The sequence below is a fragment of the Exophiala bonariae genome, assembly GCF_035927105.1.
Source record: "Exophiala bonariae strain CCFEE 5792 chromosome Unknown scaffold_26, whole genome shotgun sequence".
Taxonomy (NCBI): Eukaryota; Fungi; Ascomycota; class Eurotiomycetes; order Chaetothyriales; family Herpotrichiellaceae; genus Exophiala; species Exophiala bonariae.
Window position 1 is genome coordinate 439,507 of NW_027042501.1, and position 26,565 is coordinate 466,071.

At 49.0% G+C, this 26,565-nt stretch overlaps 9 protein-coding genes across 9 annotated transcripts; 7 read left to right on the forward strand and 2 right to left on the reverse strand.

Moving 5' to 3' along the window:
* Window positions 1–32: 32 nt before the first annotated feature.
* Window positions 33–1,116, forward strand: KRR1 (ribosomal RNA assembly protein krr1; the record flags this gene model as incomplete). Its single annotated transcript, XM_064850422.1, has 2 exons — window positions 33–92; window positions 151–1,116. The coding sequence occupies 2 exons, from the start codon at window positions 33–35 to the stop codon at window positions 1,114–1,116; spliced, it is 1,026 nt and encodes a 341-aa protein (XP_064702904.1).
* A 2,186-nt stretch (window positions 1,117–3,302) lies between these two features.
* On the forward strand, window positions 3,303–4,766 carry LTR84_006866 (uncharacterized protein; the record flags this gene model as incomplete). The annotated part of the gene is made up of 1 exon (XM_064850423.1): window positions 3,303–4,766. One exon carries the CDS (start codon window positions 3,303–3,305, stop codon window positions 4,764–4,766), a length of 1,464 nt encoding a protein of 487 aa, XP_064702905.1.
* A 3,281-nt stretch (window positions 4,767–8,047) lies between these two features.
* Window positions 8,048–9,947, forward strand: LTR84_006867 (uncharacterized protein; the record flags this gene model as incomplete). The annotated part of the gene is made up of 3 exons (XM_064850424.1): window positions 8,048–8,712; window positions 8,767–9,319; window positions 9,369–9,947. The coding sequence occupies 3 exons, from the start codon at window positions 8,048–8,050 to the stop codon at window positions 9,945–9,947; spliced, it is 1,797 nt and encodes a 598-aa protein (XP_064702906.1).
* A 166-nt stretch (window positions 9,948–10,113) lies between these two features.
* Window positions 10,114–11,700, reverse strand: LTR84_006868 (uncharacterized protein; the record flags this gene model as incomplete). The annotated part of the gene is made up of 1 exon (XM_064850425.1): window positions 10,114–11,700. The coding sequence occupies one exon, from the start codon at window positions 11,698–11,700 to the stop codon at window positions 10,114–10,116; it is 1,587 nt and encodes a 528-aa protein (XP_064702907.1).
* A 660-nt stretch (window positions 11,701–12,360) lies between these two features.
* Window positions 12,361–14,012, forward strand: LTR84_006869 (uncharacterized protein; the record flags this gene model as incomplete). The annotated part of the gene is made up of 3 exons (XM_064850426.1): window positions 12,361–12,595; window positions 12,644–13,403; window positions 13,460–14,012. 3 exons carry the CDS (start codon window positions 12,361–12,363, stop codon window positions 14,010–14,012), a joined length of 1,548 nt encoding a protein of 515 aa, XP_064702908.1.
* Window positions 14,013–14,423: 411 nt separating this feature from the next.
* LTR84_006870 (uncharacterized protein) lies at window positions 14,424–16,104 on the reverse strand (the record flags this gene model as incomplete). The annotated part of the gene is made up of 2 exons (XM_064850427.1): window positions 14,424–15,123; window positions 15,176–16,104. The coding sequence occupies 2 exons, from the start codon at window positions 16,102–16,104 to the stop codon at window positions 14,424–14,426; spliced, it is 1,629 nt and encodes a 542-aa protein (XP_064702909.1).
* Window positions 16,105–18,135: 2,031 nt separating this feature from the next.
* LTR84_006871 (uncharacterized protein) lies at window positions 18,136–19,110 on the forward strand (the record flags this gene model as incomplete). Its single annotated transcript, XM_064850428.1, has 4 exons — window positions 18,136–18,250; window positions 18,309–18,802; window positions 18,876–18,970; window positions 19,026–19,110. The coding sequence occupies 4 exons, from the start codon at window positions 18,136–18,138 to the stop codon at window positions 19,108–19,110; spliced, it is 789 nt and encodes a 262-aa protein (XP_064702910.1).
* A 982-nt stretch (window positions 19,111–20,092) lies between these two features.
* LTR84_006872 (uncharacterized protein) lies at window positions 20,093–22,190 on the forward strand (the record flags this gene model as incomplete). Its single annotated transcript, XM_064850429.1, has 6 exons — window positions 20,093–20,292; window positions 20,356–20,563; window positions 20,802–20,924; window positions 21,049–21,557; window positions 21,629–21,958; window positions 22,007–22,190. The coding sequence occupies 6 exons, from the start codon at window positions 20,093–20,095 to the stop codon at window positions 22,188–22,190; spliced, it is 1,554 nt and encodes a 517-aa protein (XP_064702911.1).
* Window positions 22,191–23,255: 1,065 nt separating this feature from the next.
* On the forward strand, window positions 23,256–25,129 carry LTR84_006873 (uncharacterized protein; the record flags this gene model as incomplete). The annotated part of the gene is made up of 5 exons (XM_064850430.1): window positions 23,256–23,813; window positions 23,861–24,285; window positions 24,342–24,635; window positions 24,706–24,938; window positions 25,005–25,129. 5 exons carry the CDS (start codon window positions 23,256–23,258, stop codon window positions 25,127–25,129), a joined length of 1,635 nt encoding a protein of 544 aa, XP_064702912.1.
* Between the last annotated feature and the right edge of the window lie 1,436 nt (window positions 25,130–26,565).

The window sequence follows — 26,565 nt, forward strand, 5'->3', positions numbered from 1 at the left end:
GATCTATGTTGCATCTGTATTGAAGCATAGCAATGCCTTCTACGTACAAGAAAGAAAAACCGTGGGATGTTGACGGAACAGACCACTGGACGGTACGATCAAGGCATGTTCTGACTTGCGGCTTGCGACTAACTGGGACGATCCTTCTAGGTCGAAGAATTCAAACCTGAACATAATGTTGCCGGCACCTTCACCGAAGAGTCCTCCTTTGCGTGCCTGTTCCCCAAATACAGAGAAGTGTACCTCAAACAGGCTTGGCCTCTCATCACCAAGGCTCTAGAAAAGAAGGGAGTTGCTTGTACACTTGATTTAGTTGAAGGTCGTATGGAAGTTAGGACGACGAGAAAGACATTCGACCCTGCTGCTATCTTGGATGCTCGCGACCTTATAAAGCTGTTGGCTCGCAGTGTTCCCGCCCCACAGGCTATTAAGATCTTACAGGATGACACGGCATGCGACGTCATAAAGATACGAGGCCTGGTCCGAAACAAAGAACGATTTGTGAAACGAAGGCAGCGTCTGCTCGGACCCAATGGCTCTACTCTGAAAGCGCTTGAACTTCTCACCAGCACTTATATTCTGGTTCAAGGAAACACGGTCAGCGCAATGGGTGGGTATAAGGGTCTCAAGGAAGTTCGAAGAGTGGTTGAGGATTGCATGAACAATATCCATCCTATCTACCATGTCAAGGAACTTATGATTAAACGAGAACTTGCTAAAGACCCGGAGCTCAAGAACGAGAGTTGGGATAGATTTCTTCCACACTTCAAGAAAAAGACTCTTAGCAAGCGACATGTTCCTCACAGAATCACCGACAAGACCAGTAAGGTCTACACACCATTCCCTCCACCCCAAGAAAAGAGCAAAATCGATTTGCAAATCGAAAGTGGAGAATACTTCCTCGCCAAGCAGGCTAAAGATCGTGCGAAAGAGCATGAAAAGCGCGAGAAACAGAAAGTGAAGAAAGAAGAAAAGCAACGCACTCGAGCAGAGACATTTGTTGCGCCGGAAGAAGGCGTCGATAAGGGTACCGAGCTCAAAAAAAAGAAGAGAAAGAATACAGATGAGAACGACCACCCCTCGACGACCAAGAAGGCCAAACACCGGAATGGTTGAGTACGAGTGAAGACGAGTATTGAAATCATTCCACAAGGCTGGACTACTCAACCTTAATGATCAGATTGCAACCTTTCGCAAAGCGATATGATGCAGGGATGCCCTAGCTACGTGCTTGCAATTTGAGATGTGGGACCGGGAAAGCATGAGCTTCATCTGCCTTGACAGTATGTGAATCAGTCATTGACTCCATCCCGCGATGGATATCAATGCCTCCGCGTACTGTTGAGTACTGGATGGGGGTACAGATCAGGCTACGGATGCTCCTTTCGTTCTAGGAAGCGGTTCTGTGTGGGTTCAAGCCTCAACCTTTTGAGATCATGCTGCTTACCTCTGGTCTAGGCAGTGATCTCAAACCTTACTACTGCCCCATCAAAATGCTTCACTGCTACATCAGTTGGGGTGATGGTTTGGAAAACTTGGCACAGTGGTGGCCCAAAGGCACGATTTAGCCAGCGCAGGCTACTCCTGATCCACTGATGTGATCCATCGACGAGTGCTGGCGTTGCCTCGCACTAGGACTAGTTTACTCGCGCAGAGCAAACAAACAGTGCAGACCATGTGAAGATGGAGCCAATATCAACTCAAATCCCGACCGGCAACTCAAGTAACCAATGAAGACCGGGAGATACCCACTTCGGAGAATCTCTTGTTCGACATTTAATCCGACGCTCAGTCTTATCCCTTTCTGCTCTAGCATGGAATCATCTTCGTCTTCTGACGTGCTTCTAGCGCAAACTCTTTTTTCCTCCATGCAACATCAATCCTAGAGCTTATGGAGTAGAGTACCTCGTACCCACCCCACCAGATCAAGACTTTGCGTTGAATGATGCGATCAGGACGTTCACATTCAGCTCTTGTCAACGCCAGTAGACTCGTCTCACAAGCGAAGCGGCACAAAACTTTGAAATCCTTCAACTTGGCACGTTGTTTCGGCTACATTGCTCAATATCTTGGATGGACTATAATCAGTAAATGACATACTTCGAGTCATTGAAACATGAGCTACATGCTCAGCCCACGCTCGATACGAGGCTAGGAGATAGTGGACCCAACCTGGATTGATAAGGCAGCATGCAGGAACAGACTCCATCCTTGTCCTGGGAGCATAGGGGCAGCTGCTCATGCCTACCATAGCTTCAAATCCATGGCCGCATCGGTCCCTCGGCCCGTGGTTGCGACTGAGAGAATTTGAGGAAATGTACTACGGTGTTTGATCGGTGTCACGTCCAGAGCCCTGGCTGCACAGGATTTTGGATCGGAAAGACACTCCGTGCAGCCACAGGAGCGATTCAAGTGGACATTCACGCCATTCGCTTTCCAAGGTCCAGGTGCCATGATTGGTCGGCTAAGATATCCCCGTTGCAGCATTTCGACCCACCGAAATTGAGGCTAGAGTCCAGACCTCTTCCCAAGGCGGCTGGTCGCCCCCAAAGTCCCCAATGAGAGCCGAGTTGCCACAACGCACGGCCGGTGCTGACAATCATGGAAGAAAGTATCGCCGCTCCGGATCCCCGCTCTCCAAGCCTCTTCACTTGAGCTTTTCCTCAACTGTATCTTGCACACCAATCAGACACCGTCGCTCGAATTGACGCTCACTACACATCCTGGGGTTGCTCTTTGGGTTTAGTCTGGATCAATCATGCCCCATTCCTCCCCATGGGATTGACGGCGCACCCAATTAATTACTCACGTACCAGACTTTTGTTTGGGCCCTTGACAATGCTTCACGCGACCTCAATGGGCTGTCTTGTGCTCGTCGCCCAAACTCTATTCCATGGACAAGCTGGTCGCTGCACATTTTCATCATGCAAAGCTATCCACTTACCTACAGCGACAGGGATGCCCAAGAAATGAGCAGGCTAAAGCTCCACGGCCGGAGTGTGAACACGATGTTTCTCCAAGCTTCAAGGGCGAGGGGCATTAGACCATTGACGAGAGCTTTGGCAATCTTCAGTCTATATAAGTTGTAGTTCAAGTCCACTGCAAATCATCACCTCAATCATCAGCTTCTCCTCTCTTCATCAGACTCTAGCAGCATCAATTACAAAAGCAAGGACACTGCCACTCTCAAGAGTTCCTCTCGACTTCATTTATTGTCCACCTCCAACCGATTACCCAGTGCTCTGACATCCACTCATCTCCACTAGAAGGAATCTATACCAGACCTTGTCACATCCTCCACCATGTCAGGCAACGACGAGGCGATCACACAGCGTCAGCCTTCCAATGCTGACGCAATGTCCAACATTGGTCGTCGCAAGAGCACCGTGGTCAACCAGGGATTGACTGGTGCTTCCGCCTTGACCGTCAGACAGTCCATCTTCCCCATTTCTCTCGTCACCATCCTCTTCTTCCTTTGGGGCTTCGCCTATGGATTGCTCGATGTCCTCAACGCCAAGTTTCAAACCTCTCTCAACATTACCGCAGCCAAAGCTGGTGGACTGCAGGGCGCTTACTTTGGTGCCTATTTCATCGGTCCCTTAACATACTCCGGCTGGTTTGTTAGGAAGTTCGGATACCGCTGGACTTTCATCTTGGGCTTGTGCATCTATGGCGTTGGAGCTTTGATGTTCTGGCCTTCGGCAGTTTATTCCTCCTTCCCCGGATTTTGCGGCAGTCTTTTCATTGTCGGATCTGGTCTCTCAACTCTCGAGACTTCTGCCAACCCATTCATCGCCACTTGCGGGCCTCCCAGACTCTCTGAGTTCCGTCTTGAGCTTTCACAGTCATTCCAAGCCGTCGGCTCTGTGGTCGCGCCCCTCCTTGCCTCCCGTGTTTTCTTCAAGGAAGTTGGCAGCAAAGATCTCTCGCATGTCCAGTGGACCTACGTCGGCATCGCAGCTTTTGTCTTCCTGCTCGCTGTTGTCTTCTTCTTCAGCCCCCTTCCAGAAGTCACGGATGCGGATATGGCTCTTCAAGCCGAGCAATGTTCGGATCTTACTGGCTATCAAGAGAAGCCTCTTAGCAAACAATACAAGCTGTTCTTCGGTGTCGCAGCTCAATTCTGCTACGTTGGTGCTCAGGTTGCGGTGGCTTCTCAATTCATCCGGTACAGCGAGGAGTCTGCTGGCCTCACTGAAGCTCAGGCATCCGACCGATATGCCATTGGCCAATCTTTGTTCGCCATCGGTCGATTCGCTGCCGCCGGATTGTTCATGTTTGTCAAGCCTCGCCTTGTCCTCTTGGTTTTCATGACCGCCATTATGATCTTCATTGGTGCTGCCATCGGTGTCCAGGGTGAGGGAGGTGTCGCCATGCTCTCGCTTGTGCTCTTCTTCGAGTCATGCATCTTCCCTACCATCTTTACCCTTTCCATTCGTGGTCTGGGCCGACACACCAAGCGTGGTTCTTCCTGGATCGTTGCCAGTGTCTGCGGTGGTGCGCTGTTCCCAGCTCTTACCGGTCTCGCTGCCGATCACATGCACAGTTACCACAAGGCTATGTGCGTTCCCCTGGTTGGCTTCTTCGTCAGCTTCGTCTTCCCCATCTATCTCAACACTGTCTGCGCTCGCGAACTCGATGGTTTCCGTGAGACCAAGATTGGATACGTCGATGAGCGACGAGGAACCATCATTGGTGATATCAATGATGTCCAGACGTTCGAGGAGATGCATAAGAGAAGCTCTGTCAACGTCGAAAAGGTGTAAATCTACAATTTGTCTCAATCACATCTTGCCGACAATTTCATACATTACTACAAGAGTGTAGCAGATACACTGCTTCCTCACGAGTCTCAAGGGGTGTTGTGGAAAGTGGCTACTATGGATGGTGGAAGGGGGAGAATCTCGTATGATTCACGATAGTTTATGATACCAGGTTATTGAATACATTTTCCTTGTTGAACACTGAACAACCTCAATTCTGCATGACCAATCTTTCCCCATCAGTTCAAGTAGTGCACGTGCGTCTTGCGCCTTGCAACAAACAAGAAGCAATTCGCATGACTCCTTTCCACAGAGGAAAAAATGGCTGGGGGAAACACGACCTGCGTTGTTTGCGGGGTAATTCCATAGCATCGACGCGCAGACAAAGCCTCAACGTCATTCGTGCAGTAGATGATTGCAGGGACTTCCTCAGGTCGAGACCTTGGCACAGAACAGAGTTTCATGATTGAAGATCTGAGCATCATCACCGTCCAGCAATGCGTCAAGGATAGCCGACTGACCCAGAACTCTCTTTTTCGAGGGTTCTTCCCATCACCAAGTCACGCCTGCCCAGCAGACGGCCCTGACGGAGGTTTAGATCTTGTGACCGATCAACCTCTCACGGATTCCGCAAGTATAAACTATACGAGAAGCACTTCCGGACTCCGTCCATGATTCGCTGAGATAAGCTTCGCTACAATGAAGCCTATTCTACCATTCGTAGGCCCACCTTGGCATTTCGCTCCCCCCTCAGCACCTTCTCCATATTGACAGCTTTCACTCACTCCAGTGACCGAGAGGAAAGTCTTGCTCCTTGGAAGCTGCCCAAATACGATGGTCGACTAGAGTCCAAGTGCGGGGAGGAGCCGTCTCGTCGCCACCTTTGACCTGACAGACGACGGAGAAACATTTCACGATGAGAATTGACTGCCCGGACTAAGCTACCCATCAATAGTCTTTAGATTATTACTGGGAGGGAAAATCGTCCGCCTGCGTGCGGTGGGATCGACAGCAAACTTGTGGCGATGAACCAAGACATACAATTTGTTAGTCTGAGCCGTTGTATCCGTCCACCGCCCATAGCAGAGCCGTGAGATCAATATGGAGAAATCGGAGAAAGACCATCTCCTCGTCGATCAACCCTGCATGATCACGTCCACTTCACTGCCATCTCTTTCTAAGCCTGGGAAGCCGGGGCTTTCGCATCCACTGCATCTGATCGATGCTATGGAGAAAGTTACCGTTTTTTCTCTCCAATACATCGACAAGAGTGCTCGGTTGTATGAACCCAAAGGTTAATCTCAGCATCATACAAGAGATAGAGTTGAGCACTTTTATCATATGGTTGCTTGTTGATCCACAATGCGGCTCTTCGTGAGGCTAGCCTTTAATTAATCTAACGAAGATCAAGGGCTGAGGGCACCCAGGGATCCGCATCTCCGGAGCAGTCCATTCCCTGCTCGCCCAGAGATGATCACCTTCACCCCAAGGACCCCAAATAAATGACCCCTAATCCATTTCTTGCTTCTCTCCAATGTGCTATTGTTTGTGTTCCGCCCGCAAGGCTGCACCTCATAGACTACATTGTATACCGACCAACCATTGTCAAGAACTAGCGCATTCGCTTCTAATCTCTATTACACAGCAGAGATTAAGGAGGGGCTCTATTAGAATGTTCGTTCCTACGATTTAGTGGTCCTGATCAGCCCCAGGGGCAGCTGGAGCTTACATACCAAGCTGGAGGGAGCAATACGGGTCTTAATGCCCTGCCGAGTCAATTGATCTGCCACCTTGCATGCACCCAGCATGACCAAGCGAATGTATGAGGCTCAATGGCTGGACTTCATGCACGTTGAAACCAGTTGGTCCGAGCATGTGAGCATAACCACTGCGATGGGATCCTCCGCCTCTAAACTCACACCCGATGTCCTTCCGTAGCGGTGCCTCCCTAACATACTTCGTCGACATACGACAGCGTAGCGTGGGCTCCTTGGATCTCGGCGAAGGCAACATTGCCCCTGTTCATCTGCTCAGTTTGTGGCTCATATCAGTGAATTTTCCGTCGTGCACTTTGCGAAGAAACTTCTATGGCCGCTTCAGAGTTGTTCGTCTTTTATGGCGAGCAAACGAGGCAAGCGGAGATTTTCTAGATATTAGATGCATAGATAATTCACCAAAGCCTATTCCCATCAATTATTTGCCATCTTTCGAAGAACTTAGTTGTGTGTAGCATTTTTGCCTAACAGTGCAGGATCTAGGTACCGAGGTTACTTAGAAGGCTGCCAAGTGGACGATAAATAATCGACCACAATAATGATCAAGCAGTGATCGCAGGGCTCTCGGTGCATCTAACCTCCTATTATGGATATTTATATTGGTAGTATCACGCTGGGGCCCCAGGAAACAACTTTTTACCCATCTAATGGTACTCAGAATCGTGATTGTTGATGGCTACACTCTGGAACTGGGGGAAACGCCGCCCAGCTTTCGATTCGACTTTTCTCGAGGTTCGGCTATCGGGACCGCAACTCGGAGATCCGGAGAAACCCTTTAATTGCCATTTCTCAAGTCTATGTATGCAATATCGGCTCGTACAGGGTTCCTCTGGGGAAGCCGCCCTCCACTTTCGAACTGTCGGTGATAGATGGATGTAGGACCAACGGAAGCTGCGATCGGTGTTGCGACTGCAAAGTCTGGTCGGATCTCACTTAATGTCTGCGCACAGTGTAGAGCGCGAAAGGTAAGCCACGTTAACACGCCCATTGCTGCTTCCATAGGACCTGGTTGTGTGAAAGACGACTGACTAGAGCTGGCATTTGAAGGTAAAATGCGATGGTCAGCGCAATACGTGTGGTACCTGCGAACGTTTGGGTTTCCGGTGCAGCTTCTTGCCCCAGGCTGCTGACGGAGACCAAGCTGCAGCAACCTCACAAAGCGTACGCCACCGAGCCAGGCGAGCCTGCATCACTTGCCGTGCTTCAAAAACTAGATGTACCGGCGAGCAAGTTCGATGCAATAGGTGTCATAAGAAGGGGATCGAATGTATATTCCCAACGAGAAGTCGTGTTTCATCCTCATCCGTTCATCTACTCTCACCAGAGTCTTTCAGTCGCTCAGGAATAACAAGCCAAACAAGATTGCCAAGCCATACACCTGAATGTGTGGATGATTTCGAAATTGAGCACGAAGATGAGATAGCTCGCCAGCCGGCATCGCTTCAATCTAATCGGTATGTTTTATTGTCCAAGTAGGCGTCGGGAATGTTCTAATTCACTCTACCCAGCATGGGATTTCCCAGTAAAGAGACCGTGATGCAGAGTATTGAAGACTATTTCCGACACATTCACCCTATCTCATACTTTGCCTTTTTGCACAAAGCATCAGTGATCCAAGGTTATGTCAAAGGTTACGCTGATGATGCATTCATTCTCGCGCTCTGTGGTCTCACAAGTCAGATGTTGGGTTCAACACCAGAAGTTCAGCAGCAAGCCGCCAAATGGATTGAGAGAGCTCAAAATATGGTCCTGCAAAATCTGGAAAGACCTTCCATCTTCAAGATCCAGGTAATGCTGTTGATTATTGGGTACAAAGTTCATCTGCACGCTATGTCGTCCGCGTTTATGCTGCTGCCACTGGCCGCAAGGTTTGCTTTCGCAATGAGACTCAATTATGAGAACCCATCGTTGTGTTGGTTAGCTCAGGAAGCAAGAAGGCGAGTGATCTGGGCAATATTTCTTCTCGACACAAAAGCAGCAGCAGGCCTCACAGAATTTACTACCTGCGCGTTGGAAACCATCCACGTACAATTGCCATGCCGAGAAGAAGACTTCGAGCTGGACAATCCGCAAGTTACGGGCAACCTAGAATCGATTTCCTTACAGCCTCCACCATACATTGGCCTCTTTACCCAGTACATTCGTATCATGAATATTCGAGATCGTATACTTCGGTATGAAATGCTGTCAACATTTTACTGGATATGCAGGACTGACCCTCCATACAGGTTCACCAAACAAGTTGCAGGAACTGGCAAGATTGAGTCCAATCCAGAGCAAGCCGTCAGCAACTTTGAGAGCGAACTCCATTTGTTTGCAAGCACGCTTCCCCAGTCGTTGGGCTTCTCGACAAGAAACCTGATGCTACGTGCTTATTCCTCAGAATTATCTCAATTCATCATGATCCACGTCTGGTGGCACCAATGTCACTGCGATCTCTACAGGCTGCTCTTTGATGGTTTGCAAGAGGCTGTGTCAAAGCGAGTGCTGCGGGAAATTGACCCTGAGCTGATATCTTATTGTAGGGCCAGGTGTCTTGACCATGCTCGAGCTCTGTCAGCAGAAATATTTGCGACTTTGCTTGTCGCCGATATAAATATCAAAGTCATGGATAAGGACATAGCTGTTTGCGCTTATCAGAGTGCCAGGATAATATCCCATGGCTTTCGAACAACTGCTGAGCGGGACCATCCACTTATTGAGTCAGTACTGACACTGGTCAGTAACTGTTCTGCGGTCTTGAACAGGTTCTGTGCAAATTCGCCTTCGGCGCTAGACATTGTAAGTTTGAAGAGATCCTCCAACTTCCTAGTGTTGATAGTCGATCTAGGCACGAGAAATCGACAGCACACTTGCGGGTCGGATCTCAAGCCATTCATCTGCGAGTGAACCAAGTTCTCCAGCTGGTTCCGTAAATATGTCTTCCGAGTTACCGAACATACCAGCCGCGCCTCGACTGAGACAAGTCTTTTCACGCCACAGCTATTTCAGAGCGTCGGGCTTTATTGATGACAGCTCGAGGTTGGTAGCACCACTCGACAGTATGAGTACCGATCAACGAGATGCCTTGCCTACGTTCAGTCCCAGTCCCAGAGTCGTGCGAGAGGACCACGCCGATAACCCAAATACCTCCAAGGACAGCACTGGAAATGGATCGGATACGGGGACTGCACATCACAATTCAGTCTTGATAAATACCCGAATCCCCTCCCGCACCTTGGTTGCGCCATTACCAGGCCATTCAAATCATGGGTTCAGAGGCCAGCGTGAGGATATGACTGAGGTTGACTGGTCCAACGACGGCGCATACCAAATGGCATGGTCCTCGTTTGACCCTTGGATAAGTGGATCTTATGACCAAGATAACTCTCACGTGCAAGATTTCATGGCAGCGACATGGGAGCAATAGTATAAGACCAGCTTTATGATATGACGAATAACATTCCCCATGCCCGCGAACGACCCTCCCGTTGGGGCGTTTCGGATCAGAGGCCTGGTATCGGTTCAAACAGCATGATACTACTGCGAGGCTATGCAAATTCTATTGTGAATCTAAAGGAATGAAAAAAATCTCATCACTCTATGGCATGTCCGTTCACTTCTTGACCTGCTCGTTCCAGGCGTTCTAGCAACTGTTCCCTCGGAGACTTCAGCTGAACTTCAGGAAATCGTGCATCCTTTTGCCATGGTAAGAAGTCCGATCCACCAACCATCCAACGGAAGATGTCACTTTCCATGGTCCGCGCGACGCCCGCATACTCAGGGTCGTGGGCTAGATTATGCATCTCTTCTGGATCGTTGACACGGTGATACAACTCTGCCGGTTCGTAAAGTCTATAGACATATGTCCACTGTTTATCTCGTATGCTGATGGACTTACCCACTAATGCTGTATCCTGGTGTTGTAGGCCAGCTTTGATGTCATAAGGGTAAGGTGCTTGCTCCAACAGTGGCTCCTCGCTGATCAGAAAACCTCCTTCAGTGAAAGCGTACTTCTTGTGCTCCGGCTTTCCGTCGATCAGTACTGGGACTAATGATTGGCCATTGTGGGGGAAGTGCTCTCCTATCTCACACAGCTCGAAGATGGTTGGGACAAGATCAACCATTTCGGCCATGACATCCGTGACCTGGCCCTGTGGGAGCCCGCCGCCGCCGACAATGAGCGGTTCGTGAACCAAAGTTTCAGATAGCCCCGACGGCCACTTCTCAATCAAGCCATGATCTCCAAGATATTCACCGTGGTCTGTGAAGAACATGGTCACCGTTTCATCCCAAAGCCCTAGCGAATCGATTTTGTTAATGATTCTCCCGAATTGGTCATCCAATCGAGATATCATCCCGTAGTAAGTGGCCTTGATCTCGGCCCAGATTTCAGGCGTTGCGCGGTGCGTTCCATATTGTTCACGAATTACTTTCATATATCGCGGTTCGTAACCTGTCTTGGCGTCTGGGGTTGACTTCACCATGGGCATCGCCGAGCGATCGTAAAGAGAGAAGTACGGCTCCTCGACCTGGAATGGGCAATGTGGGAAGAGCAATGGCATGAAAAGGACCCAGGGTTTGTCGGTGGGTGGACAATCAAGCCAGGCCAGCGCCGATCTGACCACCGCATCATCATAGTCCGAGGCGTCAGATGCGTTCCGGAGGCCTTTGTAGAACAATCGAGACCAAATATTTTCGTTTTCTTCGTTATCAGGCACACCTCCGCCAGTAAACTTAGGCACGACCTCTGGAGTTTCGAGGAATCCATACTCCGTCACGCTTAATTCGGTGACAGTTGGCGCAAAAGTGTCGCCCCTGGGAGCAAGGCAAGCTACATGGTAGCCATTCTCTTTGAGACTTCGGAACATGTTCGGCTCCCAAGGCTTGATGAGATTCTCCAAGCTTCGGTGCCCACTCACGTGCGGATAGGTGCCCGTGAACATAGAGCATCTCGACTGTGAGCAGACCGATGCCTGAACAAAGCAATTACTGAAAAGCGTGCCCCTGCGACTGAAGGCATCGATGTTGGGCGTCTTAACAGGGCAGACTCCTTCCGTTGTGCAGCCCAAAGAATCATAGCGAAGCTGGTCTGGCATGAATATCACCAGGTTCGGCCGATGCTGGCCATGCTTGCCGGTAATTTTTAAGGGGCATGGTTTGGCAGGTAACGAGTGTGACATGTTGGTCTTCGATGCAACCGTCCAGCGTCTGCCTTGACTTAGTGGAGAAGACGGGTGGACTTCCCTTGCTTTCGTTGTACCACAAGGAGAGTAAATGGTTGAATATTTCGAGGTTCGCAAGATGAAGACTCAAAATGTTCGATAGTTTGAGAGGCAGATATCTTGCGTGATCGAAAAATCTTCAACACTGCCCACAGCTAGAAGCAATTTCATCTCTAAGACCAAAACGACCTGAAGTAATGCTTGAAAATTACCAATTGGTGAAGGAAACCATCAGGTCATCCTCACCATGGAATTGGTCGGTGCTCCGAGTGCCGCATATATCGGCTTCTCGGACCTCTTCGTCGGCACCGGAACAACACCTTCTAATTAACCGCATATCAGATCAGCGAGCATACGATCTACCAGCTTGTTCAGCATCTCCGAAAGGCCGAAATCAATTGCAATTTTTCATTACTTGCTGAGGATTCTACAATGTTGCCATTTCTTAGTGTATTGCACAATCGTCTACATTGTTTCGAATCGGGGCTTCCAGCCTGATTGAAAGAATGATGCAGGGGTGGGCACTATTGCTCGCCAGAGAATAAGTACATCGGTGTGACACGGTGCATACCCTCAGCTGCCCTCAAATCCCAATATATCAACATCAGCACCAACAAGATGGGCTTCGTACCTCAATTCCAGTATTTTAATACCAAATTAGCATTAACGTGCTCTCTTATTGCCTTTTCATCCTTCAATTATGGCTTCGACAATCAAGGATTCGCCACAAGCCAGGCCATGGACGCCTTCACCCGCAGATTTGGGGTCTTCATCGCAAAGCAGGGAAAATACGTCCTCGAGCCTTACTGGCTATCATTATTCAATAGCTTAAACTACATTGGATTCGCTGCCGGTATGATTGCAGATTGCGATAGATTTCAGATTCTAACTATGCATATAGGAGTAATTATTGGCAGCCTGATCAGCAAGCGATACGGCCGAAGGATGTGTGTGTTCTGTATGAGCTGCTACGCCTTGATCACCGCGACGATAGCGGTCACATCGGCCAACAGAGAACAAATAATGGCCGCAAGGATATTGAACTATTGTTACGTGGGCATGGAACTGGCTGTGATCCCGACATATCAGTCCGAGATCGTGCCTTCGCAGGTACGCGGTTTCATCGTAGGCACCTACCAACTAAGCCTGCTTACGGGAGGTCTTATTGTCAACTCGATTTGTCGGGGCACCAGCGAACTTAAGGACGATCGGGCGTGGAGAATTCCCTTGGGAATGTTCTACGTCGTCCCTAGCATTATCCTCAGCCTGATTTGGTTCGTCCCAGAGTCGCCACGGTGGCTATTGTTGCAGGGCCACAACGAGGATGCCAAGGCTAGTTTACAAAAACTACGTGAAGGAGCCTTTTCGCAGAATGATATCGACAGCGAGTTCGAGGAGCTGAAGTACGCCCTTGAGATGGAAGAAGAGAAGGGGAAATTCTCACAGATCTTCCGCGGCAACCACCTTAAACGGACCCTGCTTGTGATTGTGGTCAATTTCTTTCAGCAAGCTACGGGTCAAGCCTTTGCGTCTCAGTATGGCACCATCTATGTCAAATCACTTGGCACCATCAATGCTTTCAACTTCTCCCTCATCCTGGCTGCAGTGAATATAACAGCCTGCACAATGTGTCTATTCATGGTTGATCGAGTAGGCAGGAAGTATGTTGCCCTCCACGCTTGAATGATTTACCTGTACCTGCTAACCATAATACTAGGCGTCTCTTACTCATTGGCGCCGCCGTACAGTGCGCTGCTCTCATGACAATGGGTGGCCTCGGCACGCCAAAGCCTGTCACTCATTCGTACAAGATTGGCATTGTCTCCAGCCTAGCTCTCATGACGGCTGGCTTTTCTCTGGCTTGGGCGCCCTTGACCTACGTCGTGACCACAGAGCTGCCCACTCTTCGACTTCGGGATCATACTCTGCGCGTTGGGTTCGTAGTCAACGTTGTCATGAACTTTGCTGTCAACTTTTCGATCCCGTACCTCATATCTCCACAGTATGCAGGTCTCGATTCCAAAGTCGGTTTCATCTTCGGCACGATTGCTTTCCTGGCACTGATCTTCACTTGGTTGTTCGTGCCTGAGTGTAAGGGAAAGTCACTCGAGCAGGTGGATATGATGTTCAACTCAGGTGTACCGCTGAGAAACTTTGGCTCGTACCAGTTCCAGGGTCCAGTCACTGCAGGGGAGCAGAAGAACTTGAATGTGAAGCAAAATTTCCACGTGGCGGAGGCGCAGAAGAACTTTGACTCTTCTCAGCCGTAGCGCGCGGCCTGCACGAGTATGGAAGATGATGATGGAACCCGAATCCGATATCTCATTTGCAAGTATTTCAATCTTTGGCCTGCTCCAAAGTCGTTTCCTGGTCCATCCAAGTGTCTCAAGCACAGTATAGCTACCAGTCTCTAAAAAAATTCATTTTCTCCTCGCACAATTGGCCATCTTGGGACCCGTCGATACTTCTCAAAGATCCAAACTTCTGATTGGGTCAGTGAACAGACAGAAGGGCTATCAGGGCCACCCCTTGACCATCGACGACCACGAGGAGGTTGCGCTGTTGCTGAATTTGTCGTTAGCCTAAAGCTTGTGATGGAAGGGCACCAGCACCTAGGTAATTTTCCAAATCATACCGTTCACCACAAATAGATCACCGCTAGAGCAAGGCGAAAATAATCGTCACCTACCGATTGTCTTTCGTGGTATCGACTGATTTGCTCGCTGGTTGATGCGAACTTCCAAGCCAGACTGGATGACAAAGAATACGGCTTCTGCCTTGAGCTCCCGAGTCGGGTCTACCAACTCCATCTCGAACTCACGCAGAAGTTGAGGCAGAAGACGATTCATCTCAAGAAGCGCCAGATTGCGACCGAGGCAGACATGGCTACCAGCACCAAACTGTAGAAACAGATAAGCCAAATTCGAGGGGAAATGTTCGGTTATTGTGGAATAACACACCTGATAAAGGTGCTTCCGCATAAGGCGGATCCGTTCATGATCACCCTCCAGCCACCGCTCCGGACGAAAAGGACCTGCATCTTCTCCGAAGACCTCGTAGTCTCGATGGACCGCCCATGCGTTGACGGCGAAGCGCGTATGCTCAGAGAACTGTCGACCCTGTATTGTCACGCCATCGCGTGGAGCTTCTCGAGAGATGTTAACACCAACGGCTGGCCGAAGCCGCATGGTTTCGGTGAGTGCGGCTTGAAAATACCGAAGTTGCTGAGCCTCTGCGTACGTGATCAAGTCAGACGTGAGATTCCCAGAGATTTGATGATATTGGAGCTCATCTACGATACGATCATAGACACGCCGGTGTTGCAAGACCAGGTGAAAAAAGGACTGCATTGTAGATGCCGTCGAGTCTGAACCTGCGAAACTGGAGCACACCGTCAATGAAAATAGTATGACACAAGGAATTCCCTTCTTACATTGCACCAATGGCAATCGCGGAAACATCGTCTTCAGTGAAACTTGCCGCAGAGTTGAGATGGCCTGCAACAAGATGATCTAAGACATCTTTGCGTCCATTTCCTTTATCTTGGTTGAATGGCTTGCGTTGCTGCACTTCGGCCAACGCTCTGGAGGCCACTAGTAGGTCTTTCCGCTTGAATGGCAGTGCTCTCATAATCCAATTACTGAACAGAAATCTGTCCAGGAATGGTACTTGGCCGACAATACTACCGTACCGTGCAGCCCGCTTAATCGTGTTCAATGTGTCGTCGATGTCGCGTCCGGCCTCGAGAAAGCCAAAGTTTGTTGAGAAGACCGCCTCGCCGAGACTGTCGAAGGCAAAATAGTGCAACCATTCGCCCAGATCAATCACACCCTGCGATTGGGAGAGATCATGGAACTTACTTATCAGGACTTTCATCGTGCTCGTGAAAGCATCCGAGTTAGCTACTATTTTGCTCAAGCTATAGGGCACGGCGGCCACTCGCTTCTTCTTCGCATGCACATGTTCATTGGTCTCGGTGAAGATGTCTTTTGGCTCTTGCGGTGGAAAAACGCTGTAGAAGTCTGTCTTTGTGAAGCCTTTCCCTGGCGCCAATATCTCCGCTGCCGCCTGAGGACTCGAGACGGATATCTCATTGGGAGCGATGCGCACGAAAGGGCCATATTTGCGATGCAATTCTATGCTGTTGACGTTGGTTCTCGCAGTCGCAACATCAATGATCTTCCAGAGCCGTGTGATCGAGGCTAGGGGTGGCCCTGGGTATGTTCGAAGCGGCGTCAGATATCGTCGTGTTATTGCAACGCTGAGCAAGATTCCGACTGATATAAGGCCGATATGAGAACAATTTAAGCAAGCTGTCCAGTCCCTGGGAGCTTGCCACAAGTCTTGAACAATCGAGGTCATAATCGTGGGTTCAAAGCCGTTGTGGTGGAACAACTAGCGAGCCTACAAGTGACGTTCGGTGTCAGCTTTGTGTTTTTTTTCCGCCCTGCGATTGTAGGAAGAACTTCCCCTGAGCAGCTCACCGGTGCTTCAAGTTGTAACACAACCACTAACGTTTCCCGCAGTCACTTATCGTGACCATTGATGGACAGTATCCACGGAAATTACCTGGCCCCCGGACGTGTGTTCGACCATAGAACAAGGTCTCCGTCGCTACATTGTGTAGCTCCCGGGTTACTAGTTATTGGGTACATGTGATTCCTATAAACTCCGCTTTGAATCAATATTCTTGTGTACGTTGCACGTAGATGGCTTATGTACCGAACATAAAAAGAGGTCGTCAAGAAGAACTTGGTGAAGTGAAATAAACCACTGCTCAGGCGGATGTATTTAGTCACCTATCAATCCCTAGCAAAACTACTAAGGCGCCATGATCCACTCGTAGTTATGCAGTTAGTGAGTGCCCTGACTAGGCTTTCTCGGCCCCTTACCCCTTAAAGACTTCAAGGTAGGTAAATTGGAGATCTATCGACGACGTGCGGTAGCTTATTTCATTCCGGTCCGGGGAACAAGGCTAAAACATTTGGGGGGAAGCCTTTCCGGGGATGAAGATGCTGTGAACCTTAACCTCCAACCTTTACTTATCATGACACCAGTACGGGAAAATCGTCCCTCAATGACAGCTGCGAGATCTGATTCCTTCCGACGTGAAAAATCTGGTTTGGTTGCGAATTGCTGACGCGCGAATTTTGTCAGTCTCCGATGCACCACATCGCTACGTCTGTGCATGCAGTACACCTGGCTATGAGCATGGTGTGAAGTGAATGGAATCCTTAAGGGCTCCCTCTAAATTTAGAGGTGGGGAGCCCGCTATATACACCCAGCCATAGATGGCGGTGCACCGAACACCCTAACACTGTCGCATGGTACGGAGTGTGGTGACGCCCCAGTTCCGGATACCTTAATCATCACGGTGAGGTTTGGCTCCGTCTCCCAGATGCCCTAGAGTCGTAGAGCAACTTTCGATCCTTTACCCATGGTCCAGAATACGAAGATTTCGACTCACTGCTGCCAAAATAGGTATCCCACCACTTGCCAGGCATGGTTGACGTAATTCTCATTTGTTTGGCATTAAAAGTGATCAGATATTACAATCACCCTCTTCTCCCATGTGCCTCGCTACTGCAGTCTGATTAATATTGCAGCGACCGGTACATATAAGCGTCTGTTCAGAATGTTCATTGAAAGGGCAACAGGATTAATCCTTATCCTTTTGTCCCAATGTGATCTCATTTGTGTAATAGTCGCTAGATGTGATTGATTGGCCAGGGTAAATCGAAGCCAAATCTTCCGACTGGTGAACGTTGCCTTCTTGATTGGGATAGGCGACCGGATTTGATTGCTATGATGAGTAAGACAGCCTGCGAATCGGACTTGAGGCTATGTATAGTCAATCTGGGTTAGATTGGCGGACAACATCCCATACTTGCGCCCCTCAGATATCTCGCACTCGCGAGGAATGGCTACGCCTGGTTGCTGAGTGTCAGGTAACATCTCATTGAGACCGAGTGAGGGCAAACCTCCGGCTCAAGGCTCCTTCAGTGGCCAGATTCCTACCATCGACGCCTACTTGCATCAAATGGTTGACCCAGTCTCAACTAATCATCGCAGCTTGAGCATAGTAATCGATACTACATTTACTGACTTTGCTACTTCCAGAATGAAGTCTATAGGCTGCCATACGATGAATATTGTCGCTAAGATGCGTGTCGTACATCCTGCATTGATTATTAATTTCTCGTGTGCCGCTTCTGACTGAATTTCAGAGCTCGGAACGATTACTTTGAAATGGATATTACTTTCGGAGTTTGCCTATATAATCCTTGTTGCAACCACGTCTCGTCGAAGTACTAGAAGGAACCGTCGATACTCTCAATCAATTCAATATTACGTTGTCATAGTCTCGCACAGCACTATCGGCTTAGAATCAATATGTCCTTTTCTGTTCAGAGCAAAGCATGCTGTACGCGACCACCGATTGTACTAAGAGGTGGTTACGAGTATCAAGAAAAGGGGAAATTCGAAGATTTCAATGGCATGAAGACGTGTAAGCGTGGAAATGCATTGAGACAGCAGTCCATTCGAACGCTAATGAATTTTACAAGATGTAACCGGTAGCGCAACCGCGACTCGCGGTATCTTCCTCTGTTACGATGTCTTTGGCCTGTTTGTTCAAGCAATCAAGGGAGCCGACATCCTGGCATCGGATTATGAGCAAATGCCCGATAGCGCCGGTGACTTCAAGGTCTTTATGCCCGATTTCTGGGGTGACCATCCACAAGATCTAGCAAACTTTCCTCCCAAGACCCCTGTACAAAGAAAGGCAATCATGAAATTCTTCGAGGAACAAGGTGATCCTTCTAAGACCGTTCCTTTGATCGAGCCTCTGCTTCAAGCTTTCCAAGAAAAGAACCCCCAGATCACAAGTTGGGCAACCTTGGGCTTTTGTTGGGGTGTGAAAATCACCTCATTAGTGACGACAAAGGGAACGAAATTTAAGGCTGCCGCGGGAGCTCATCCCAGTTTAATGGATGTGGAGGATGCCAAACAGATTGTTGTTCCGACCTGTATTCTGCCCAGTCAGGATGAGGATCCCGACGTAAGTATCTCATTCGAAATTGCCATTCTTCTAAATTCTCTAGAAGTGATCTAACATGACAAAAATCGTACAGCTTGTTGACGCGTGGTTCGCAAACTTGAAAAAAGCTTCGCCAGATAGCTATCTCGAGACCTTCCCTGACCAGGTGCACGGGTGGATGACATCTAGGTAAGCATGCCGACATCTGTAAGTGCATCGATATTCTGACATCTTCTTCGACCAGGGCCGACTTTAACGACCTCCATGCGTTCGAAGAGTACCTACGTGGATACAGAATTATCAGGACATTCTTTGCGGCCCATTTGTAAAACTTTAAGATAGCAGTGCTCTGGTCGAACCATTCTTATCTCCCAACAATAACCCTACTTGAAGAGGAAATGGCATCCTCTCACCCGGTGAGAGAAATGTCTATCCCGGAAGGAGTTTAGTTGGTTGGGAGGATTTGTTATGATCAGACCATGCTCCGCAGCGCGCGTACAGTGGCGCGCCAATATCGATCCAAGTAGAGTGGCGTATCAATACTAAGGAATGCTGTTGCATAATTGTCTTTAAACAAGATAGAACACACGTCGTTGGTTTAGACCAATCTTCCGAACTCCACTGATTTTACGGCAACTTGTCGGCGACGCATGGTGTGTTCTCGATATAAACACAGGAAGCAGACGAAAAGAAAGAAGATCGGACAAAGCTTCCACGATCGCCCACCTCAATAGACATCGCCCGGCCACATCAATGTCGGTAGAAGTTGTAGCTTGGGCTTCATGCCCGGAAGTTCTTCTATCTCTGAGATCTGAGGAAAGGCTTCAAAGCGGAGAAAACAAACTGGGACTGTATAGGAATGCGCATCCAGTGACAGACTCCGAACCTGAAGAATACCCTTCGTTTTCACGTTGATTGAACCGGGCCAAGAACGTAGGTGCAGAAGTCGGGAAGCTCGTAATTAGGTTTAATTGGACCCCAACAAAACCTGGGGAAAGATAAGGTGCCACGCTAGACTCGTAAATATATATTATTGGATAGAAGAGCGAATTAAAGCTGAAGCTACTCTGGAGTCTGCTCAGACGGTATCAGGCTTGCTTCGATGGAGTACAACAGTGATCCTATAAGTCGCCGTCCATGCACCGTGTCGGTGTTTTACCCCATTGGGGTTTCCAATCTTCGAGATAGGACACATCTGGATTGGCAAGTGTTAGTTATATAGTACTGCATTGACCTGATTACCAGACGCGATTTTCTCCCAACCCGAAGTTTCATTCTCAATCAAGAACAGTTTCAATACCTCTTCTCATCATGACCCAAGTAACAGACAGCCATGTGGAATTTGTCCCTGGAACTGTCCACCTCGTGGATCTATTGGGCAACATGCACAGTAAACACGCCCGGGGTGCGCAGGCCGACGTCGTCCTTGTGCCCAGTCCTTCGAATGACCCTGATGATCCATTGAATTGGTCGCGATGGCGAAAGCTTCAGTCCGTGGCTTGCTTGTGCACGTAAGTTAGCAATACTAAAAACAATACCTGTTGTGAGCGGAACTGATACATCTCTGGTTATAGCTACATCATGGCCGTAGGGATTGCCTCTGCCGCCATATATTCTGTACTTGTGCCCATCGCCACCGACACGGGTCTTGGTGTCAGCACAATGGTTGAAGGGACCGGATACATGTTCCTGTTCCTAGGCTGGGGTTGTTTCGTGTGTCAACCACTTGCACAGAAATATGGCAAGAGACCAACCTATCTTATATCGCTGCTTGGAACTATGGTAAGCCTCAGTTCCAAATCAGTGAGTGTCCCATTCGAACACTCGTGGACTCACTCTCTGTAGGGGATGATGATTTGGGCGCCATATTGCAACAAGGAGGGACTTTGGATCGCCAATAAATGCATCCAGGGTCTATTCGGCGCAGCAATCGAGTCTCTTTGTGAGATATCAATCTCCGATGTGGTAGGTCTCATTTTGACTAATCCCTTTTTGACTCGCATTGATGATGCCATAACAGTTCTTTACTCACGAAAGAGGCACATACATGAGCGTCTACGCACTGTTTCTTGTTGGTAGCAACTTCTTTGCACCTGTTATCTCGGGATTCATCAACGATGGACAAGGATGGCAATGGGTTCTGGTAAGCTTTCCCAGGTACCTGGCATACTTTGTTTCAGAACAACTCGAATGGTACTCACTCCTCATGGAAGATACCTTCTCCTTATACTGCCTGCAAGTCAAATAGAAGCTGACAACATGCACAGCACTGGTGCGCAATTTTCTGTGGGGGCGCCTTCCTTATATGCTTCTTCTTCATGGAGGAGACCAATTATTTCCGTACGGCTCTTCTGTCCAGTGAACCTGATGCGCTAGTTGAAGACGACACGGAAACAGGCGCCTTGGATTACGAGGTCGCTAGTACTACCAAGGAAAATTTTCACCCTTCTGACACAAATACGGTCGTTGATAGTGTTGAAACTGCGCAAAACACGACTATTCATCGTTCGAAACGGACTTATCGCCAAAAGCTTGCGCTGTTCCGAAGTGATGACTTCCAGCGGAATATCAAGATCAAAGGACTCCTCTATCGGCCCGTCCTCCTCGCGTCGTTCCCGGTGGTCTTCTTTTCGGGATTCATGTACGGCGCGGTGGTGTGTTATTTCAATATCTTGAACGGTGTGTCTTCGGTGATTTTGGGCGGCGCTCCATACAATTTTCGGGCTAGCATGGTCGGTCTCTCATATCTGGCATGTGTTGTTGGAGTTGTAATCGGGTAAGTGGCACGTTTCCTCTTAACATCTGCAACCTGTCCCCACTAGTGTCGATATTGATGACAACATTTAGTTTCTTATTTGCTGGACCACTAGGTGACAAGTTTGTCCTCTGGAAAGCGCGCCGCAATAATGGTATTATGGAGCCAGAACACCGTCTTTGGCTTTACCTGGCTCTCTTGATTGGCATTCCAGGGGCCTTACTCTTGTGGGGCGTTGGGGCTGCTCACGAGATACACTGGTTCGGCCTGATCTTTGCTATGGGCACACTCGGATTTGCCCTGACAATCGGTTGTCAAATACCAATCAGCTACTGTATCGACTCATACAAGGACCTTGGTGCTGATGCTCTGGTCACAGTAATTGTAATGCGAAATAGTATGAGTTTCGCGGTCAGCTATGGGTAAGCGTCCACGTCTCCTTAGTTCGTTAATGCTGACGTCGTGATCAGCATCACACCATGGGTAACAGGTATGGGCCTACAGAACGCCTTCATTCTCGCAGCATTCGTCGCTATGGCACAGATTGCTACATTCTTGGTCTTCGTAAAGTGGGGGAAGTCAATGCGCAGGTCGAGTGCTCGCCGTTACCAGAAATATGTTGAACAAGTCCAACATGAAGGCTGGCAGCACTAGTAGCATATACACCAGATCGCGGGAGCATACACTGTGGGAGCAATGAAGGAGTCGTCAGTCTACGTAGATGAGGCGCACATTGCACAGACATGACACTGGTCCTCGTGTAAATTTTGAGATGCTTTGGGATTTTGGCACTGCTTTCGTTCAATATTGCTTTCAGTGATCGTACATAGCATGAGTGATTCACATTCGATTCACAAGGGTTGGGAGATTTCTACTTGTGATTACCGTATTGCTGACGCTGGAGTCAAATTGTAAGACTTGTGTCTGTCATGGGATTTATATACGGCGTGCTGACAAGCTCTTTCATGGCAACACTTGCTGTTCCGTCTTTCAAGGCTGAAGAAGCATGGCTGTACCTTCTGGTCGTCCAGATCCATGTTCGGTGGCTGTACGAACCTCTATCAGCAGTCATGATGAGGACTAAGGGGACACCTGGTCCATGGTGGTTGATGTCACCTTAACCAATTTAGCATTATTAACACCCGGTCTATCGTGGAACCTAACACATATCCAGGCTGTCTGAAGTAACCCGGAGTCATGACCGCAGCGAAATTAGCGCTTTGGGGATTTTGCCTGGAGTTCAAATCCATGTCTTTGGAAAATTTAAAACTGGAGCATTGCGTTTAGGTCAAGACTATCAAGCTGCGCAGATAGTAGATCACGATACGAAGCACTGAGATGCCGATTCTCGTAAATTAGTTTCATTGGCGGATTCCAGGTGTAGGTTTTGAGGTAGTCCTCCTAGACATCCGGATTTCTAGCTCCTGGGCTTGCTGAGGGTCTAGAGCAGGCCATCCAGGACGGCCAACTATATACTTTTGCGAGTGTTATCATTCTGCTGAGATAAACTACTCAAAAAATCCTAAAGCTGGCAGTGCGCAGGGTCGTTTTTGTGGAGAGCTTCAATCTCATCTAGGGACTATATTAAACAAATATTACGGCCACCACTGCCAATCTACCTTATACAATATTGAATTCTTTAAGCTCAATTTAGACTTTGCAGCAGTTTGGAATCTAGCATATCAATCTTTATTTTCCAGAGACATTCACATCTGCAACATGCCAGAACATCGCGAATCTTGGGAGATCAAAGCCCAGAAGTGTCGTGACATCTTATCAGCATCTCTGAAGCAGGAATGGCTATTACCCCATGACAAGTTACCATCGCCAGATGAGCTTGATGTTTCTGGATTTATAAAGAAAAGCAACGCACTCTCCGACGATGAGTTAAAGATCACGGAAAGCAGCGCTACTGAACTCATTACGCGAATGAGGACAGGGGAGTTAACGGCTCTAGCAACGGTGACAGCATTCTTGAAACGCGCACATATCGGCCACCAACTCTTGAACTTTGCGACTGAGTTCTTGACTCAAGAAGCTCTCGCCCGTGCCGCTGAGCTGGACAAAATATTCTTGTCGACAGGGAAGCTGGTCGGCCCCTTGCATGGGTTACCAATTTCCTTGAAGGAACACATTGGCCTGAAAGATCGCATCACAAATGCGACCTACGTTGCTTTGATTGACAACATCACCACCGACGATGCACTCCTTGTCAGGCTGCTCAAAACAGCCGGTGCCATTCCGATAGTCAGGACGAATGGGCCGCAAAGTCTGATGGTATGTGCTTCCTTATGGTTTGGTTTCCCGCATTGACAAAATGACAGCATGTTGATTGCCACAATCCCATCTATGGCGCAACATTGAACCCTTACCATAGACGTTTGACTCCCGGAGGCTCGAGTGGTGGGGAGGGTGCTTCGATCGGGTTTCGCTGCGCAGTCATGGGTGTTGGCACAGACATCGGAGGATCTGTCCGAGTTCCTGCCGGATTCTGCGGCGTCTACGGGCTCCGCACAACCGCCCTTCGGAACCCATATAAAGGGGTTGTGCTTCCTGGACAGGGCCAAGAAAGCATTCGTTGCGTTATTTCACCACTTGCAAACAGTATCGAGGACATCAACTTATTCCAAAGCGCCGTTCTTGATCAGGAACCCTGGGAGGAGGAGACCTCTCTAACCCCTCTCCCATGGAGAACAGTGGGCCCATATAAGCCACAAGACATTAGAGTTGGAATCATGTGGGATGATGGGTCTGTATCCGCAGTCTCTTCCAGGTGCCCTGCAGATACTAACTAATCACTGTCAGACTCACTCGACCACATCCGCCTGTCAGACGTGCTCTTCAGCATGCAGCAGGCAGACTGCAAGAAGCAGGCGTCGATGTTGTCGACTGGGAGCCATATGCACACGATCTTGGAATGGACATGATCACAGACCTGTATTTTCCTGATGCAGCACAGACCCAATTGGAGCTCCTACATGCTGGGGGCGAACCAATCGAGCCACTGACAACAAACTCATTTAGCTGGGCAAGACCAGAGGCAATCACTGTGCGCGAAAATTGGGATCTCAATGTACGACGGGATACTTATCGTGAAGAGTGAGTTCACCGTTGCACCATGAAACGGGGGCATTAATATCCAATTTGCGATGCTGACAATATACATCAGGTATCATCGCCTGATGAAGGAGCGAGGGGTTGACTTTATTCTTTGCCCAGTAAATGTTGGGGTTGCCACCGAGCTTGGAAAAGGGCGAAACATTCCATATACTGCCATTTGGAACATTCTTGATCAGCCTGCAGTCAGTATTCCCACCGGGCTCAAGCTTGATCCGGAAATCGATATGGTTGAACCCGACTATACATGTCGTTCTGCAGCTGAGGAGTATGAGTATAAGCGCTGTGAGTGAAAGCACCACCCTATGCCACTGACATCGAAAGGCTGCTGCTGACCTCAAGCTTGTACAGACGTGCCAGAACTTTTTGCAAATGCTCCCATAGGACTTCAAGTCGTGGGCAAGCATTACAGAGATGAAGAGACCGTGATGGCAGCCGCGCTGATCGCGAGCTTGGTGCAAGTTCAATCGGACTGAAAGAATGTATTGAGTGTACAGAAGCTCGGGCACTATTACAGAAGCATGTCATCGGCTTCTCGAAGCAGTTTGAGGAGCAGCCCGTATTTTGAGATAAATAGTGGGTGATCCTCTGAACAGTATGCGTAGTTGAATGTCTTGAAGGCGCGAACACCATCATGGGTCGACGCGTCATTGATAAGCCAGCGATGAAAGCAGTTCAACGACTGAGTGAGTCGATGATCAACATCCAGGTGGTTTGGGTAAGTAGGTCAACGCCCGTAAGTTAGTCTGCCTTCCCGTCCTCTGAAAGATTAATAAATGCTTGTCGTTCTCTCGCAATTATTACTGATTGAGCCATGGCGATCTGCAATGTGGGGGTTATCCGTTGGGTGCAAAGGAAGACGCTCCGTTCTGCATTTTCCATTAGTTAGACTGTGGGCTTTTACACCAGTGATATTCGACGGCAGCGAGTGGCATGATCGATACCGATAACCTATGGGTGAGCGACATAGGCGATATACGACACTGGCATCAACCGTTCTGATTACCTTAACTACCTAGGTAAGCTTTTCCCGACACTGAAAACGCGAGAGCCAAGCTACTTCTATCGTCAGCGACCGCATGAGCCGGAATACTCAGCAGTGAAGCGTCCTTAGTTCAGTAACAATAGCCCAGGTCTGAAATTACCCCCCACCGACAAGCCTCGAGCAAGGGCGCCGAGCAAGGCCCGAGGCCCCCTGGGCGCCTAATTAACTGGATAGGTATGAATCTATTCTTCCCCTCAGAGCCACGCGGGGTCGCTGGGCCTTGAGCTCCCTCTGTCACCGACATTCTCAAAGGCTCCCAGGTTCAGCCCGTGACTCCTTTCGTGCATACTTGGTTAACTTAGGACTAAAGTAGTGTCTCACAAGGGGGATGCTCGAATAGAAGCGGGGTGCCATTTGCTCCTACACTCCGGAACGTGACGGTGTTGACCGCAAACTGCTGTGACATCCACTCTCTTGGTCTCGCAAGCGGATTACATCCAGTCGCCTGAATCTAATGTCGAAAGCATTGCTGCGAACCAAAAGCGGTTGCTTGACCTGTATGCTCCATTGTCGGCCTCTTCGCACTGGACTGCTGATCAAAATTGATAGGTAGGAAGCGCAGATTGAAGTGCGATGAGAATAAACCACTATGTCGGCATTGTTCGTCTGCTCGCCGTCTATGCACGTGGCCAACGACAGCTGATCTCTCTGATGGGCGTAACCGCCGTCAGCTGCAGAGGAAAGATCTCAAGGGAACTTGTGAAGAATCCTGTGTGCCGAAAGTGGTAGAAGTCTCTGGCGACGAGTGCCTCCCCACGGCTCCTTGGTCCATTTTGTCAGCTCCAATGCCCAAGACGACAATATCTGCGAATGTCGAATTCACACTGTTGCTTCATTACCGGGATCAATTTCTCACTCACCTTCTTT